The sequence below is a fragment of the Talpa europaea genome (assembly GCF_964194135.1).
Source record: "Talpa europaea genome assembly, chromosome: 11".
NCBI lineage: Eukaryota > Metazoa > Chordata > Mammalia > Eulipotyphla > Talpidae > Talpa > Talpa europaea.
Genome location: NC_140078.1, coordinates 100,473,013 through 100,487,612, shown reverse-complemented (window position 1 = coordinate 100,487,612; position 14,600 = coordinate 100,473,013). Strand labels below are relative to the sequence as shown.

Genomic DNA, 14,600 nt, shown 5'->3' with positions numbered 1-14,600 from the left:
CTTCCGAGTTGGTTTTCTCAGGCTGTGAGTTCCACGGGGCAGGAAAGTGGGTCCGAACTTACATTCTATGGAACCAAAAGGGAGAGAAACGTCCTTTCTCTCAGCATCCACACAGCAGCCTTACGGCAGGTCTCTGATGGGCCCCACTGGGTCACATGCTCACTCGCTGGAACAGTCACTGTGGCTAGAGGGATGGGGTAGCTGGTCAAGTTGGGGTTAGGCGGCTACCTATTTTCAGAGTCCCACAAGAGGCACCTAGAATGGGGGAGGGCCCCTCTCCAGCAGATGTTGTCGTATGAAAGTTGGCTGTCCTGGTCATCCTTCTGCACAGCTTAGCTCACAGGTCCCTTCCTCAGGGAACCTTCCCTGCCCCCCCTGTGTGGACCTCAACCTTCCCACAGTAAATTGTAAAATTTCTCCAACTCTGACTTCTCTGGGAACAAGTGGAAGCAGGCAAAAGAGGGCTTATTTATTCATCTGCACCCTCCCAAGCTTTGCTTCCGGTGGCCCACCCAGCACCCACTTCCCTTATTCAGATTTTTGATGGGTTCACCTTATCTCCCCACTACCTGGACTTAGTGGGGAGCAGACGTCACTCACTCTATTTTAAACCCTTCAGAATCACCCCAGCCACAGTGGTTTCTCTGAGCGATGTTTGGGCCAGTTAGACACCAGGGAGTCTGGGAAAGGCTTCTTGCTGTTCTGGAAGCCAGCTGGCTCCTGTCTGCTTGTGCTGGACATAAGCAAGGAAGTGCCTGGCCTCCGCTGACTACTACTGGCTGGCCCTGCACAGCTGGAGACACCCACACCCACACCCTTGATGGTCCTGCGGGGTTGCTGGCCCTCGGCAGGCCCCAGCCAACTCCCTCGTGGTTAATGTTAATGCGCTTTGAGTTGGGGAGTTGTTACCTGTAGTCACTAGTAGCCTCAGAAAGTTCTCCCCGAGTGAATGGCATGGGTGAGTGGTGCCAGGCTGAGTCACCAAGTATGCCACCCTGAACACTGCTACCCACACCAGTTCCTCTCTGCCCCACAATAACAGACATTGAAAGACTCTGCATGCTTTTTAAAAAACCACAACAGTTACTTTACTTTTAAGTTTGCACTTTACAAAACCACAAGGGAGAAGTCCTTGGGGGAGAGGTGGGGGTGGGGAATGATGAAGGGGGAAGAGGAAGGCTGGAAATAAAGCCCCCACTCATCTGGGGGACCAAGTAGAGACTGGGCCCCAGGCCAGCCCAGCAGGGTCCCATATCCTGGCTGCACAGCTAGGCCAAATGACCTCAGGGGAGGGTGCCAGCCTCAAGGGACTGTCACCATCTGACATGTGAGGGGCAGCCACAGGCCAAGGCTTCGGCAGCCAGTGAAGGAAGTGGGCCTCCATCCCTCCCTCCCGCAGGCCAGGGAAGGCCGCCGAGGCGAGGGCTACCCGTCCAGCAGCTTCAGGATGCTTTCTCGCTCCTTCAGAGTCTTCCAGGCCTGGTCCTTCTCTTTCTTGGTGGGGGTCCGCTTCTTCTGCCGGGCAGCCATGATCTTGCGGAAGGCATCCATGACCTCATTGTCCGCCATGCGGACCCGCTGTCTCAGCTCCTGCCGGCTCACCTCCTCCTTTGCTAGTCTGGGGGGGACCAAGAGGTCAGTGTGTGGGAAGCCCACCTCCAGGCTTCGACTGAGCCCACTCACCACCACGTAGGCCCTTCTGCAAACGTTTCATGCCAGAAAGCCATGACTGAGTTACACTTATATGGTGTTATGCGCTTAAGCTCTTCAAAAATGTTAGCTCAGTTAGCCCTCACCCCCCTATGAGACAGGGACTATGACTCCTGTTACCAGTGAGGAAACTGAGGTTCAAGGAGAATAAACAATGGCCCTGGCCCCAGAACTGGGACTCAGGAAGTCTGATCACGCAGCCAGCTTCGATCTTCTTTAACAGGTGTTTTAGAGCCAGAAGACCTGCTCCTTTAGCATCAAATTCCAGAACCACCCAAGGGCTGGGGCAGCTGGAGGTCCACCGGAGGCGGGGGAGGTGCCAAACCATTCCCTCTGAAAGGAATCCAATCTTTAAATTCCTCTGGTGGTCGAGCTGGAAGGTCACTCAGAGATCTAATCTAGCCCAACCTGTTACCCTTCCAGAAAAGGAAGTTGTTGCTCAGGGCAGGAAATGCCTTGCTTAAGGCCCTGCAGCTGGTCCATGGCAGGGCTGAAGGCCATGTCCCGGCCGGCTGACAGTCCCCAGCTACTTCCTGCAAGGCCTGTACTTCTCCAAGCGTCTGTATCCGCGGTCCCTGCGCCTTGCTCTGTGCCCTCCCCCCTCCCCGCCCCCCCCCCCCCCCCCCCAGTGCTGCTCTCATCTGTGTTCTCCTCTTCCCCGCGAGGGGAACATGAACTAGAACAAAGATTTGGATTCAGCTTTGGCTGTTCACTGGCTGTGCAACCTCAGCTGAGCACTGACCTCCCTGCACCTTTAACAGGGAAAATGCCCCCTGCCCCCTGCAGGTGGAGAGCCAAAAGCTGCCGTTGAGGTTACACGGGAGGGCACATGTAACGGTGTGGGCGCAGAGCGGGCACAGAGCAGGTGCTGGGCGCACCCTTTTTCTTAAGGACTTGAGCAGCTTGTCAGCAAATACCTTTCCATGGTGCGTGTGTTTGGTTCCCAACCACCTGCTGTGCAGCAAGCCCTTCCTCCACCTCTCCCCCAGCCCCAGCCCCAGCCCTGCGCCAGTGGAGACAGGCGAGCGGCCAAATGAACAAGCGAGGGTGCCCTGTTGGGGCTCTGGGAATCAGGCACACCACCCGCCTGCGAGCAGCAAGGTGGCTGAGCTGCATTGCTTCTCTGACTCCCAACAAAAGGACAGCCACGACACCATGACCTCCCTCCAGATGTCACCTCTACCTTGTGATCAATGCAGAACAGGAAGGATTAGAATCAATATAAAATAAGCAATACTGCACCCAATTTCTTAAAAAATGGGCCCTAAAACACTGGTCAACTTCCAGGGACTAGTCACAGGTGTCCCCCAAAATGCTGACAGTTGGCAAGTCCAGGTGGAGAATGTCCTGGTATGTATCACACTCTTCCTTCACTTTCTGCACGTGTGAAGTTTCTCTTAATAGAATCAGGGAGGAGGGCGTTTGCGGTGAGAAGATAAGCATGAAAAGATTTTAAAAATAAATCACACGGCAGAGTGACTACAGGTACCACCACTGAACTGCACATTTGAAAATGGTTTGGAGAGTAAGTTTTCCACTGTGTTCTTTACAAGTAAAAGTAAATCAACCCGCCCACCAGTCAGACGCCTGCAGAATGAGAATCGGAGGCGTAACCCGTGCCCAGGTCGCCCGCATGCAGGCTCTTCTCAAGGCACCTCAGGTGACTGAAGAGGCCCTGCCAGGATTGGTCACCCCTGAGAGGCAACCGGCAGTGCCCAAGGCCTCCCTGGCCACCTCACCCCTGCACCCAGCCCCTCCTCACCTCAACAGGTCGTGCTTCTTGGTGCGGTTGTGGGCACTGAGCGCCTTCAGCTCGGCCTGCCGCTTGCGCAGCTCCGCCAGGACCTCATCCTCCGAGTCCTCCGCCGGGCGGTCCTCGGACTCCAGCAGGCCCTGGGCGATCAGCTCCTCCTTGATGCGGCTCTCCAGGGACTTGGTATGCGGCACGCTGCAGGGAAGGCAGCCTTGGCTCAAGGGCCGACCTGAGGGGCCCTCTACGGTCCTAAGATCAGTGAACCCCTTCCTCTGGGCACTGCCTCTACCTCTATCTAGCTGCAGAGACACACACGCATCTGGGCTTGTTTCAAACCCAAGCAACATATGCTCACTGTCCGCACCTACGCGCTGACAGCCCCGAGAACCGCTCTTATTCTGTCACACAGCCGTGTTATTTAGCTGTGTTAACGCAGTATCACATATATTTATAAAATATCATTTCACACACACACACACACACACACACACACAGACAATTGCAGGTCCTGTAACACACTCTCGCCAACCTTTTACTATGTATTATTGTAGCTCCCCAACCAGGTACGCACATCCAAATATCTCTCAAGTAAACAGGCCCACACTGACTGTCCTGTGCTGCACCCAACATGGCCCCCCCTCAGCACGCGGGTCAGTGAGGTGGATTTCTCTAACAGGACTGATAGTTGCAAGTCATTTCATCACAGGGAGCTGCCACCCCTTTCGCCGGACAGCAGAGGGTGTGCCACGTGACCAGAGCAGCGCTAAGCACCCCAAAACGCTGGGCCAGCACACTAGCACACTAGTCTGCAGCTTTTTTGGACTTGATCTCCTGCCCTTGGCCTCCCTGCTACGGAAGAGCCCCCCATGTAGAGACAGAAGGGCCTGGCTGTGCAGTGCCCCAGGAGGGTGCTCACCTGAAGGGCTTGTTCTGATTGCGGGGAGAGGTGCTTGCCCCGTCAGCCCCGGACTCCTTCCCTGACATGTCAGGAATGGGCGAGTCCTCCATGGGGGAGATAATATTTTCCTAGAAGATCAAGGAGAGTCGTCGTTTCACCACTTTCTTGCTCTTCTCTGGCCTGTGTGGACAATCTTCGCAGACCAGAAACAGATCTTCCATCCCACCTCCTCTGTGAAGCCTCCCCAAACTGACTCCAGAAAGCTTTGATCGTTTTAGAAACCCCACTTTTGGATGCTGACACTGAAAGGGAGCACAGACGAGTGATGAGTGCTGGAAACACCCAGCCAGGGTAACGAGACCAAGTGTCTGCGTCCGGCCACTGTGCTAAGCACGTGTGGCAGAGGCTGCCAGCCGCCCGAGGGCCATTCTTGCCTTTCTCCATAGCAGCCGGGCTTCTGGCTGCCCAGCTACACCACACTTCCCAGCCTCCCTTGCAGCCGGTGATCCTGGTGACAAATTCTCCCCAGTGGACAGTGATGAGAAGAGGTCGGATCACACTCTCAATGTGGGCCGGGAGTGGCAACCACACCCAGAGCGACCCGTGCCGAGTGCGTATGTAAGATGGCAAGGCCACCACCGCAGCAGGGTCCCTTCCCCCTCCCCCATGCTCCTCTAACCTGCAACATCCCCAGACAGAGGAGAAATTAACTATGGGGTGGAGTCTGAAGAGCAAACGCAGGCTCGGTGAGGTGCGATGTACCTATGGTGAGCCCGTGGGTATAAAGGTCCCTGAACCTGGGGTTTGCATCCTGCTTCTATTTGTCAGTGGTGTGACCGCCACAAAGCAGTTCTCTTTTTTGAGCCTCAATCTTGCGGTGGCAGCACAGGGCTAACTGCTGTCTTGCTTCCAGTGACAGCATGATGTGTGGAAAACCCCAGCACTGGGCTCAGCCCTCACCCAACACTCAGCAACAGTAACTGTGGGGTGGTGGCGACCTAGGAGGTAGGTCTGAAGTTAGCGACTAAGAGGAGCTGATGAGATAAATGTGCTTGTATTTGAAAATTATCAAACCATGTGTTTATAATCTATGTACCTTTCTAAATGTATACTTCAATTTAAAAATACTACAGCAGAAAGAATGGGATGGGGTGCTGACCTCTACCAGGGCCTGCAGGAGGCGCTGTGTCAGAGCACCAAAAGGGCACCCATCTTCCGGCTGCTCGTGCTGGGCCTCAGACTTCTTCAGCAGGGCGTCCACATCTGAAGGGGACAGAGAAGCAGGGGACCGGTGGGCTGAAGCTCTGGGAACTTAAGACCTGGCCTGGGGTGGGCAGGGAAGTGAGGGGCCTACCTTTAGTGTCTAGTTCAGTCAGTGGCCCCAGGAGGCCTTTCTTCTTGTCAGCCACAGCTGCTGCCCGGGCCCCGTCCTTCTGTTCTTCCAGCAGGTCCTCCTGTGCCCAGCGCTGGGAGTAGTGCTTCCCCAGAGGCGGGATCTATGGGTGAGACCCCACCCGGTCCCAAAGGTAGACGCTGCCATTCCTAGGACACGGCACAGTCACCAGGCTCTTCACTCACTGATCTGTCTCCCAAGTACCCAGGCCTGGGCCAAGGCCTACGCCTCGCATAGGTGAGGCGAGACAAAAAGAAGAAGAATCTCTACACTCACAGTCTAATAAGAACACAGGCACAGTCTAGTAAGGAGACTAAAATACCCACAGGAGGCAACATGGGATGGTTTCCAAGATGAAAGGTATAGGTGGTGTGCGTACGTGGACATCTCAGGTCACAGTGGCTACCTCTAGAGAGAACTAGGGGCCTGAGTTAGGAGTGAGGGGGAATAATCTTTTACATGCTTGGCTTTATTACCGTCCGTATGAATTATTTGTCAAATATATTGCTTAAAAATTCAGACAATCACTAGAAGTCAAGTCACCAACGTGCAGTGGCAGCACACGAGGACCAACATCCCGCCGGGGACGCTGCAGAGGTGTTCTGCTGGAGGTAACATGAGATTGGGGCCTTGACGGTGCAGAGAGTTTGCCAAGGGGAGAAGAGCAGGTGTGGAGGCCCAGCCATGGCAGGAACCCGCGTGGGCCTGAGGTAAGGGAGGATGCTGGGTGGGGCTGGTGCATGCAGCAGTGAAGAGAGGCGTGGCCGAGGAAACTGGAGAGAGGCGCTGGGGCTGTGCCACCAAGAACTGAGATACTTGGACTCGATCCTACAGGTAATGGGAGCCAGGGGCAGCCTGGGCAGAAGGCTGTGTCACAATCACACCTGATCATGACAGCCGACCCGTGTGGCAGCTCCCTCTCCAGCGCTTCTGTTGTTTTTGGCATCTTTAATACACACTTTGTATTTTCATCATAAAAAAAGTCAACTTTCATATATTAAAGTGAGGAAAAGAAAGGTCCCTCCATCTGGAGGCAGCAAAGTATTGAGACTGGGTAAAAGCTGACCCAGAGTGGAGGAGACAGAGATGAGGGGATACAGGAAGACCTCAGCGAAACAGACGCCTCAGGATGTGGTACCCATGCGGACGGGACCGAGGGCCAGCAATGCAAGGAGAAAGCCAACAGGTAGCGCCTGGTCTGGGTGGACAGGAGCCCACGCAGGGAAGAAGGAAGAGGATTCGTGGCTTTCGGATCTTTGATTCTGAGGCACCTCTGAGCCCGCCTGTTTGGTGCCCCAGACTTTCTACCTTGTAATGTTCAGCCTCGTCTTCTGGGGGTTTCAGTAGCTCCTCCAGTGTGCGCACCTCCTCACTGGTGATGTCAGCACAGTAGGGCTCCACCGAAGCCCAAAACCTGCAGCGAGAAGCAGATCCTGGGGGGGGGCCCCTCTGCCACATCAGCCTCAGCCCTGGGCCCCTCTGTGGCCTCCACACCCCCAACCCTGATGCCCCTCTATGTTCTCTGGCCCAGAACCTGTTGGGGGCGTCATTCTTGGGGATCCGTGGCACATCAATTGGGTCATCAGTGAATTCATATTCCTGGATCTTTGGCTGAAGGTTTTTGGATTTGGGACGCCCAGGGCCCGGGCCTGGCCCATGTCCTGCCTTCCCTTCCAGTTTCTGCTTCTTAGGTTTCCCATGTTTGGGGGGCGTTCCAAGTTCATGGTCTCGACCCAGTTTCAGGAAACGTCGGTCACCTTTCTTATCCTGCCAGTCGGTGAGGATCTGAAATTGAGAGACAGTCACTGCCAGGCAGAGGGAAGATCCAGGCCTACACTTTCCTCCAGTGAAAAATTAGGATCAGAACTCAAGGGGATCCAACGGCTTTCCCCATCATCTTTTTATTTAGCAAACTCCCACGCACCCTTCAAAATTCAGCTCCTTTTCTATGCCTTTTCAGGATTTACTTCTAAACTTACCATTCTATCCTCTTACTTGTCGGGATTCTGACTCACTTCTGCATCGCCCAAGCCAGCCTCCAGGTCTTTAATAGAAAGGGCAGCAAGTGACCTTACCCCAGCACATGTCAGCGCTGGGGAAATAGGCTGGTGGAAACGTCTTGGTGAAGACACTAGCTTCTCAGCAAACCTTCACCTTCAAAGTCCCAAACGGGAAGCTTCTCTGCCTAAATTACCCACCTCTCAGTGGCTAAAATACAGTTTGTGCCACAGGCCTGCTCTAAAAACCCCAGTGGATTCCCAGGAACTGCAAGTTAATTGTTTGGCCTCTGAGGTCCAGCTGGATTGGCATCTTCTTTCTCATTGTCTGGCACTGTCCCACCACCACAAGCCCGACCTGTTGTTCAGTGACAGTGGAAAGAACAACTCCTTTCCTCTCCCACTGGATTCTAAGCTCCTTTTCTTACAGGAGACCAGGAAACTGGGCATTTGGGGTACAGAGAACATGTTCATGTAGTGAATAGAAATAACTGGAGTAATACCCAATATAACATTTGAAATGCTTGCTTAGGGTCAGATACTAGGCTGAGCCTTTGCAAAAAAAAAAAAAAAAAAAATCTCTTTCAGGCCTCCCCTGGTGGCGCAGCGGTTGAGCGCTGGGCTGTGAGGCTGCCCGCAGCCTCTGCAGCGCCAGTTCGATCCCTGGCCACTGGCGAGGGTCCCACCAAAGAAAAAAAAAATCTCTTTTAATCCTCACAAAAGCGTGAGGTAGCGACTGTTATTCAGCCCGCTTTACAGACAGGGAACTGACGTTCAGAGGACTGATGTTCCAGGTGACAGAGCTAGGAAACAACACTAGCGAACGCCGAGGCCAGGATTCAAATCCAGGTCTCCCACTGCTCATAACCACACCACCACATCACCTGCTGCTTGTCCAACCCAGCGCCCCCTCCCTTTCCTGGTGACCTTCCTTCCTAATTAGCTCTACCTAATGACTACCACAGACCCCAGAACACAGTGGGGATGAGGGGTGGAGGTCAATAAATGTTCAGTGAATCAGAAACCTTGCAATTCATGAGAATCAGGCACATCCCTGCATACTTTACGTGTCCAATGAGCCCTCTCCGGCCTTTCTCTCCTCCACTCCTCACCCCAAGGTCCTGTGCCCCAGGCTTCAGTAGATGAGGCTAACTCAAGGACCCATCCCATAAGAGTCATGATCCATCCCTGGTGACAGCCCCTCCGTGGGGTATCACCTGGGTTTCGGCCTCAAGCACCCGCAGGCGCCGGCTGGCAGAGGAAAGCAGGGTCTCAAGCTCCAGCTGCAGAGTGTCCAGCTCCTCAATGCCGATGCCATCATCCTCGGAGCGGGCCAGCACCGCCGTGTAGCGGGGACAGACCTTCAGGTGGTCCACAGACTTGAAGTCATGAAACTGCAAGGGGCAGTCCTTCAGCTCACTCATGGCCCAGGAGACGGGACCCTGTGGAGCTGGAGAGGAGAGAGCCATTGACGGGAGACAAAGTGGCAGCAGAAAAACCCAAGGGCTCCTTCCAGCCTGGAACAGCTTCCAGGAGAAAGCGAGGCTTCAGCACCCGTGGACAAGGCGGCTGGCACAGGCACTGCTCGCAGAGCACCTACTGTGTGCCTCGCTAGGTACACACATCTTCCCAGGGAATTCCTCACCCGACCCCAACAGCAGCCCATGGTGACGCCCACTTCACAGGTAGGGAAAGAGACTCAGTAAGAACAGGTACACAGCCAGGTGACCCAGGTGCCATCCAATCTGAGTCTGCAGCCACAAGCTGTGCCCTGTCGCGCGCGCGGGCCGGCCCTCCTGGCGCGCTCTTCCATTTCACCGACTTGCAAACATTCACTCTTACAAGTTAATGTTCTCCATGCTCTCCGGTCTCCCTGTCTCGTCTTTCCCCTGGTGACCCAAACCTGCCTGGGCCAGGCCCAGGCTTTGCCCTTCTCTAGTCGAGAGGCCCCGAGCAGGGGTACCCCCCGAGCCTCGGTGCTTCCATCTGCAGGATGGGGGCACACGGTGTGCGTCTGTGAAATGGGGGTGACCACAGTACCTACCTCCCCGGGATGCTCTGAGGATTAGGAGGCGATGCCCGCCAAGAGCCCAGTTCAGTGCCTGGCACCGAAGACGTGGGGCGGCTCAGCGGCTGGCCCCGATCGCGGGTCGCCCCAACGTCCCGCTTTCGGGGTCCCTGTCCTCTAGGGACCCCCTAACGTGACCCGCCCCTCTACCTCCTCACAGCGGCCTCCAACGGCCCCCGGGGGGGGCGGGGAGTTCCGGTCTGACGGAGCGGCCGCCCCGGAACCGGCCGAGGGCGGCCCCCCGCGGCGGGGCTGGGGGGGCGGGCGGGGGGGCGCCGCGTCGCGGGCCGCGGGCGAGCCCACTGCAGCCGGGGGGCGCGCCTCGGGCGGGCCGAGGGAAGGGCCCGGGCCGGGGGGCGGGGCGGGGAGGCCCGCCGAGCCCCAGGGGCGGCAGGTAGGAGGGGCCGCGGACGGGACGGGGGCGCAGAGCCGGAAGGATCGGGGCGCCGCTGCCTCGCCTTGTCCTAATATGGTGCCCAGCCCGAGGCCGGGCCGCACCACTGCGCGCCCCGGGGGGGGACGGCGGCGCGGACGCCCCGCGCACCGCCCGGCAGCGCGGGCCCCGGGCGGGCGCCGGGCGGAGGCTGGGCGGCGGCGAGACGCCTTCCGAGCGCGCGGACGCCGGGCGCGTCCCGGGGGCGCCCCCCCGCGGGGCCCCGGCGCCCGGGCCCGCCCCCCCCGGCGCGGCGCGTGGTGCGGCCCGGAAGCGCGGGCGGCTCTGCGGCTGCGCCCCTGCGCGGCGCCGCCCGGCCACTTCCGCACTTCCGCTTCCCGGCCAGCCAGCGCCCGCGATGGTGAGCGAGCCGGGCCGGGCCGGGGACCCCCGGGGACCCCCGCCGCCCCCCGCGGGCTCTGGGCCTGGGGGAGGGGCGGCCCCGCAGCGCGGGGTCCGGGCCGCGGGGGGGGCGGGGCGCCGGGGCGCGGTGGGGCCGGGGCGGGCGGGGGCCGAGCGGGGGACGGGGCGCGCGGGGGGCGCCCTCGCCCCCCGGGCTGGCGGCTCCCCGGGCCGGCTCTCCGGGAAGGGGGGTGCTTCTGGGGCGCGGAGGAAGCCTGAGGTGGGGCCCCCAAGGCTGGTGATTTCGTCTCGCCGGCGCCTAGTAGGCCGCACGCCCCCAGTAGGGCCGCCGGGGCCGGCCGCGGGGCCTGTGCCCACCCGCGGGGAACGCCCGGGCGCCGCTGCCCGCCGGACCTGCGGCCCCAGAGGACGCGCCCCACTTCCCGATCCCGCTCGTGCCCCTCGGGCTCGCTGCTGCCCCGGGACGGCCCTTGCTCGCGGCCCCCTCCCCAGCCCCTGCCTGGTCAGAGCCCCCCTGCCGGCTGTGGGGCGGGTGGGCCTCCGTCCTGCCGAGCTTGCTGGAAACACTGCCTTTCCGTATCGTGGGTGTTCCCGGGAGTCGAGGCTGGCTCGCCACCTCCTCCTTACACTCCCCGGAGATAACCTGCCTGGTCTCCCGGCCGCGATCGCCGTGCGTGCCCTGTCACTCCCCAGTCTGCCCGCCCAGCCCGCGGCCAAGGTTCACTTGGCAGTCACTGAAGACACCTTGGCATTAGATCTCCAGACCAAAACTCGTCTCCTCTCCTGCACTTGCTCTTCCTCCTAGACGGTTTTGTGTCCTCCTGCCTCACTTGGAGGTAACTGGGCTGGTCTCTTTCTAATTGAGGCCATGCTTCTTGGTTTTTTCCTACAAATCAAGGTTACTGTCTGTTTTGTAACAGAGAAGGCAGGCATCAGTGGGCTGACCCCCTGAAATTTGCCATTTTACCATTGATGAATTTTGACAAACACAGGCGTGTAACTATTAGCATTAAGACACAGGCCATTTCCATCACCTTAAAAACTTCCCTCAGATCCCTTTGTAATCACTACACCCCCTCCCGAACCCCTTGCTACCGCTGGTATCTCCTCTCACCCCTGTAGCTTTGCCTTTTCCGGCTAGATTGTCATGTGAGTAGGATTCTTAATCTTCAGCGGGTGCACTTTGTAGTATGGCTTCTCATCATAATGCATTTGAGATTCACCCTTGTTGTCTGTTTCAGTGGTGGTTTTATTGCCAGTTGGTATTTTATTTTATTGGTATTTTATTGATGGGCCATAGTTCGTTGGCAGTTGTTTTTTGGTTCCATTATTCTCTCCATCCAATAGGATGCCAACCCCTATGATACTCCCTTGGCTTGTTCCCTGGCCCAGCCCCGGGTCTCAGCAGCGATGAGACAGTTCTCTACTGGTCTCACTTCCCTCTCCAATTCATTGTCCAGTCACCATGCAGCTGCAGTCATGAACTTCCTCCTCAGAAAGCCCCAGCAGTTCCTTACCACCTAAAAGGCTAAACTTAGCCGCCTGGCATTTGCGACTCCCCTCGAATCTCCGGGATGCCATTGTAGTCTCATCTGTCGAATCAAAAAGGCTTCCCATGCACAGCAGCACTAGTCATCACTGCCCTGGAACTCCTCCATGGCCTTTTGTGTTCATTCTAATCTCACTTCATTCATTCATTCTACAGAGAATTAGCGAGACCGTGTTTGTTAAGTGTTAAATGAGCATGGGTGCAAGTTTGTAGATTTGAATAAAAGAGGCATGGTCTGTTGACCATGAAGATTGTTACCTAGTGGTGAGGGAGAAGTGACTTTACCAAAGGTGTCTGAAGGAGGTGTCATTGGCAATAAATGCTATGAGTAGGGAAGTCAAGAAAGGCCTCAGGAAGGAAGAGGCCTCCCCCAAACAAGCCAAAATCTGGGGTATGACTTAGACGGGGAGGGGAGAAGAGCCAGCAGATAGATGGGTCCAGCCGGTGTGAAAGGTCTTATCTGATATGTAAGGAACGGAAGATGGGCTGGCGTGGCTAGAAGCTCATCCCTCTACTGAGAATGTTCTTATTCTGGGTTTTCTTATTGTAAAATCATCCTAATGCTGTTTCCATCTTCAAATCAAAACCAAGATCACTTGTAAATATGATTACTTCAGGTTTCTTCCTTTCTTATATTCAAGTTATTTGTTCAGTCTCCCTCACCCGCTGCGCCATGTAAGGGTAGAGAGGGCCTTACTTCTCTTTGAATTCCCAGCCCCTGGGCCAGTGCCTGACACCCAGCAGACTTGTTGATTTGTTGGCTCAAAAGACCAGTCAGCGGCAGTCGCCTACTGTGTGCCTCCAGCCCAGACTTCCTTAGCGCTGTTGGGGGCTGAGTAGTCCTCAGCGTCGCAGGGTGTGAGCGGTGTGGTTGACCTGTCTCCTCAGTGACAGTAGCACCCTCCCAGGACCAGGAAAAATGACCTCACGTTGCCAGATGGCCCCTGGCAGCTAAAGTCATCTCCCATTGACGTCTCTGCTGCAGACTGAGGATGCGGGTCACTGTGAAGGCTGTCGATTTTGCTCAGTGTGCTGTGTGACAGCTGGCGCTGCCTGGCTTGCATGTGAGCGGGGAGGGAGGGGCGTGGGCATGGGGAGACAGAATCTGACCCTCCCATGGGGTTTCTTGTACAGACTGCCACTCTCCGCCCCTACCTGAGTGCCGTGCGGGCCACGCTGCAGGCTGCCCTCTGTCTGGAGAATTTCTCCTCTCAGGTTGTGGAGCGACACAACAAGCCGGAAGTGGAAGTCAGGTAGGGAAGAGGTCGGGATGGGGGCCAGGGTCCAGCACCCAGGGACGGCTGTTGTCTGGAGGATACCATGAACTTTCTTCCCTGTGGTGTTGGGGCAGCTGCAGCTCCCGTGTTCTGTCTTATTGCCAGTGAACTGTGATTCCCAGTTTGGAGTTGAGAAAACAGGGTCAGTGGGTTGGCAGGCCAAAACCCTGGAGCCAAGATCACTTGACACGGGTGGGACTCCTAGGAGTGGGCCGCTGACAGGGTGTCACCCGCGGCCCTTGAAGGAGAGAAGCCAGTGACCTGAGAGGCCGTCTCCATCCCTTTCTGATTTAAGAGTCACGCGTTTCCCCATGCCAACCTGGATCCCATTCCCCTCTCCAGAGAGCCCATGTTTGGGATTATTCTCTCACCTAGTTTAGGTTTTGTAAGTAAATTATTTTTCCGCTTTCAAGATTTAATCTGGAACATGTGTAACTGAGATAAGCAGTGTTACTACACTGGTGTGATATTTAAATTTGGAAAAGATACTGGATTAAATTTGACAAGATACTAGGATGTTCCATGATGTCCTTTTTAACATATATGATTTCCACAGATGTTTTAAAGTGGTCAGGGCTCCCCCCATACACCTCCCGCCCTCCACCTCCCCCCAAGAGCCACCACCACCACCACCACGGATATCTTAAGGATTCAGAGACATCAAATCAAGAATTGAAATGGAGGGAGTATTAAAGGTGAATGGTGGCTCATTCTGGATTGATAATTAAAGGAGGCCAAACTATTCAAAATTAGCTTGTCCTTATCGCTAAGGCAGGCTTTCTCCTCTTTCCCTCGGTGGTGTAGAGGTCGCCTGTAGTTGTCGAAGTAAGAGCTGTCGTATGTCAGGCTTTGACCACGTGCCAAGCACACTGTTAGACACTTGACCCTTTTTGGTCTCTCATCCTCGCCAGTGAAGTAGGAATCAGTCAATTTACAGATGGGACATTGCGGTCCCACCAGGATAACTTTCCTAGGGAAGTAACAAGAAGATTCCCAGACCCTTTTCATCCTGACTCCAGACCCTGTGCTCTTTGTGCTGGAGAACATGCTTGCTGAACTTCCCCCATCCCCATCTTTAAGCACCACTGCTTGTGAGTCTGCTGTTCCTTAGACTCTGGTCTCAGATAATGATTCAGAAGTTGTTGGGCCTCCCCGGTGG

At 56.3% G+C, this 14,600-nt stretch overlaps 1 protein-coding gene across 1 annotated transcript; it reads right to left on the bottom strand.

Annotated features, from left to right (window-relative positions):
* Positions 1–1,254: 1,254 nt before the first annotated feature.
* Positions 1,255–9,175, bottom strand: TADA3 (transcriptional adaptor 3; the record flags this gene model as incomplete). Its single annotated transcript, XM_084248444.1, has 8 exons — positions 1,255–1,618; positions 3,473–3,658; positions 4,380–4,489; positions 5,521–5,624; positions 5,716–5,857; positions 7,063–7,168; positions 7,289–7,539; positions 8,969–9,175. The coding sequence occupies 8 exons, from the start codon at positions 9,173–9,175 to the stop codon at positions 1,426–1,428; spliced, it is 1,299 nt and encodes a 432-aa protein (XP_084104570.1). The 3' UTR covers positions 1,255–1,425.
* Positions 9,176–14,600: the final 5,425 nt, after the last annotated feature.